This window comes from Lottia gigantea (genome assembly GCF_000327385.1).
Source record: "Lottia gigantea unplaced genomic scaffold LOTGIsca_49, whole genome shotgun sequence".
Lineage (NCBI taxonomy): Eukaryota > Metazoa > Mollusca > Gastropoda > Lottiidae > Lottia > Lottia gigantea.
This window is the reverse complement of record NW_008709687.1, coordinates 305,822-309,203: the sequence shown is the minus strand read 5'-3', so window position 1 is coordinate 309,203 and position 3,382 is coordinate 305,822. Positions and strand designations below refer to the sequence as shown.

At 35.3% G+C, this 3,382-nt stretch overlaps 1 protein-coding gene across 1 annotated transcript in view; it reads left to right on the top strand.

The window, feature by feature from the left end:
- The window catches only part of LOTGIDRAFT_165023 (hypothetical protein), a gene marked incomplete at both ends in the record, with an annotated part of 12,808 nt that extends 9,800 nt beyond the window's left edge, over nucleotides 1–3,008 (top strand). Inside the window, 5 exons of the mRNA XM_009061542.1 lie at nucleotides 611–773; nucleotides 1,111–1,577; nucleotides 1,650–1,961; nucleotides 2,404–2,628; nucleotides 2,811–3,008. Of these exons, the coding sequence (XP_009059790.1) occupies nucleotides 611–773; nucleotides 1,111–1,577; nucleotides 1,650–1,961; nucleotides 2,404–2,628; nucleotides 2,811–3,008 (1,365 nt within the window). The remainder of the gene's footprint in view (nucleotides 1–610; nucleotides 774–1,110; nucleotides 1,578–1,649; nucleotides 1,962–2,403; nucleotides 2,629–2,810) is intronic.
- Nucleotides 3,009–3,382: the final 374 nt, after the last annotated feature.

The window sequence follows — 3,382 nt, the reverse complement described above, 5'->3', positions numbered from 1 at the left end:
ATATAATGAGGTTACTGTTTTTCACCACTTTTGTATTCTTATGTAATTTATTTGATATTTCTGTCTTGGTGAAAACCATAGTATATAACACCAATTTATTTTCTATCAGACAGTATGTAATAAGGCAATCTTTAGACATGAACTGAACACGTCATTCATAGCCTGATGTTGGGTATTCGTAAGGTTTCTCTGGTTGTTAAACACCAGTTAGTAGGCTTCTGTTTATGAGGACGGTTAAACAGATGGACCAAAATTCACTTGATCATGTCACCCTGTCTTCATTCACACAGAATCGTAGGGTTTCCTTTCGTGATGACTTCCTGCTTTCTTCCTGCATGTGGGAAAATTAAACACATAAGAAATTCTTAAAACATGGATTACTGTCGAGGACAGTTATGGAAAATTCCATTAACAGAAATTTACAAATCTGTGTACACAGGGACTTGATTTTAGAAGAATTCTTGTTATTTTGAATATTTCTTAAAACATGTCAAAAGTAAGCCAAATGTTTTTTTTAAAGATTTGTTACATATTTTTCGATAACTTTGTTGATAGTTTTGAAAATTTTGTTTCTTTGATGTTCCAACAGTTTTTGTGGTGTATTTTTCAGATAATTCTGCAGGTATCAAATGATCTAACATTATTTTTACTGGCATTGTTATTGAATGAAACATCGGCCGCCATCAACCATCTGTTACAAGGTATCGTCAGTTTACACGACGCTGGACAGAATAAATTGATGAGAGCAGTTAGTCAACTTGTATTACCACATGGTACGTACTCCTTCCATTTCTTGACGCCACAGGGCTAACCTGAAAATCCAGGTTTATATTCTGGCATAGGTTGGGATAGTTCCTTCTGATTTTCAACCCAGTTTTCACCTGGAGGAGCTGAAATAGAAAAAAAGGGTTAAGTTGCTAAGATGGAGTCAAGGCCTCGTGTGATAGAGGCTGAAAGAACACCAGTAGGATTTGGGAGCTTCTTTGAAATGTTGTTTGGTGCAGAAATGTAAAACTCCATTCATTTCATTTAAAACGTTAAAAGTAAATGCCCCTGTTTTTTTTTTTAGTGAAGGAATAAATATTTCTATTTTCTCGATTATCATTTCAGGTCCAAAGTATTTATTAAAACTACAACAGGAAGTAACAGCGTTACATGTTGTCATGAGTATAGATAGCCGTAGTAACATAGAGGGCGCTTCAAAAGTCAACACCTTAAAGCGATTGTTGTCAGAATTAAAAGACGATGACAACATATCATCCACCGGACACCGTTGTCGAGAACTTGACTGTCTCCGTGCATATTATTATTTAACAATTTTACAGTATATACACGAGGAAATGGAAAACTGTCTCAAATATGAGTTAAACAAAGGGGAACAACTCTTAAAGTCTTCTGCTGATGTAGACTCTAATGAACCAGACGTTTGTGCTCACACTCCAGAAACTGAGGTCGCTAAGGAAGTGGATTCTGATTTAGCTCAGTGTGGATCTGAAGTGGACCCTAGTCAAACTGACCAATCAAAATCAGAGCTTTTGACTTCTGCTAAGAGTGAAAGTGCGTCGTCTTCCAAGCAAGTCTCAAAACAAAGTTTATTGAAAATTACAAAACTTTTGGATCTTTCTAAATGACTATTGTGGGATATTCAGGCCAAAAGGTACGCCATGACGGAAACTCTTGGATATATTCATAAAGCAATATCTCAATGTCTGCTAACGGACAAAGTCAAGGAGAAAAATGTCAGCGAGATCAATCGTCCAGACATCCTGTTGTGTTCCAAGGGAGATAAATCTGATGGTGACAATGGTGGGAAGGACGACCAGACGGTCAAAGAAGATGGACATGATGGTGAAGACTATGGTGACGGAGGAAAACTTGACGTCTCTGACGAGTTCTTAGAACATACTGACGTAGAAATGATGTTGCTGAACGGTTCGGACTCTTCCTCCAAATCCAGGAAGGTTAGTAACTTGTTGTGGTTTTTCCAGTATGCCCTACAAAACGGGCTTGGTCAGGAGCGTGTTTTACCCCTTTGCCACAACACATTCTTCAACCAAGGGTGTCAAAAGCAAGTTTGGTTTTTTAATCATTCAATAAACATTGGTTTTTAATCTGTATGCCAACAAATGAACTGCCTTAACCCTTTCAACTCTAGCAGCCAGTTTACTGGACACACACTAACGCAATATATACCCGAGCAGCCAGTATACATCGTGTTAACGTCATACACTTTTACTTTTATTACTTGGAGTTCAGGGTATATGACGTTATATTTCATTTACACTCAGGGTTCAAAGGGTAAAATGAATTAGATCTTTGTGCGCATAATAAAAAAAATTTTGAAATGAATTGTAAGGTTTTTAATATAAATAGATCAAACAACTATTAAATTTTGTTTTCTAGGTATTATGGGAAGACCAACCACCGTTGTATATTTGTGACAAGCATGAAACTGGATCCCGCAGTTCAAGCTGTCTATTAAACCCCACCAAGTATATTAATGTTCCTGATGAATGGTATAGTCTACCAGTGGACAAGAAATATCTCATGCCCTATGTCTCTATGCCCGTCTTACGAGAGGAGCAGGAATTTGTTACGTATGAACTGAAGAGAATACCAGATTCACATGTAAGTTGATTCTTTGCTTCTGATCAGAATTTTGCAGCATAACAGCACTCTTTTTCAATTGAGGGAACTTAACATTGACAATCTCTAGCACACAGGGGGCCTGGTTTTATTGTCCCATAGTCAAAGTATATGACTCAAAGAGAAAATGCTTAGTTCTTTAAATGCCTTTCATGTTGTTACAGGTGCCTTTTCCGAACACTTTCGAAACGGCCAAAATGTTACTAAAAATAACCCAGATGTGTGAAGAAAAGGACAAGAAGAAAATCAAAGAATATCGCAAAAAACTCGTCAAGTGGGCGTTAAATTTTGCTGTCAACTCAAAACAGAGAGAAGAGTTCTCTGCCCTTAGTCAAGATTCTGTCAAAGAAAGTGCAGTATAAAAATTTTGTTATGTTAAGTTTTCACTTTAAGAAACTTGAAAGTTTTTAGGCAAAAAACTTTTAAATTGTTATAGTTTTTCTGAAAAAGATTAAGATTTTAATGGATCAAAATTTTATTTGTTGTTTTTCTAGGAATTCAGTCTCAGCTTATTATTGCTAAAATTTCTTAAATTTATTTTACATATCATTGTTTGAATTGAAACCCCCTAAAAATACTGGGAATTGATATTTACAATAAGAATTCAAGAAAGAAATATTTTGTTGAAAAGAAATTTTAATATCAAGCTTCCATTACTTTATTGGTTAAAAAAAAATTCTAATTTTGATTTTACATGTCATTTTTTAATTCAAGACAAAACATAAAAATAGTAGAA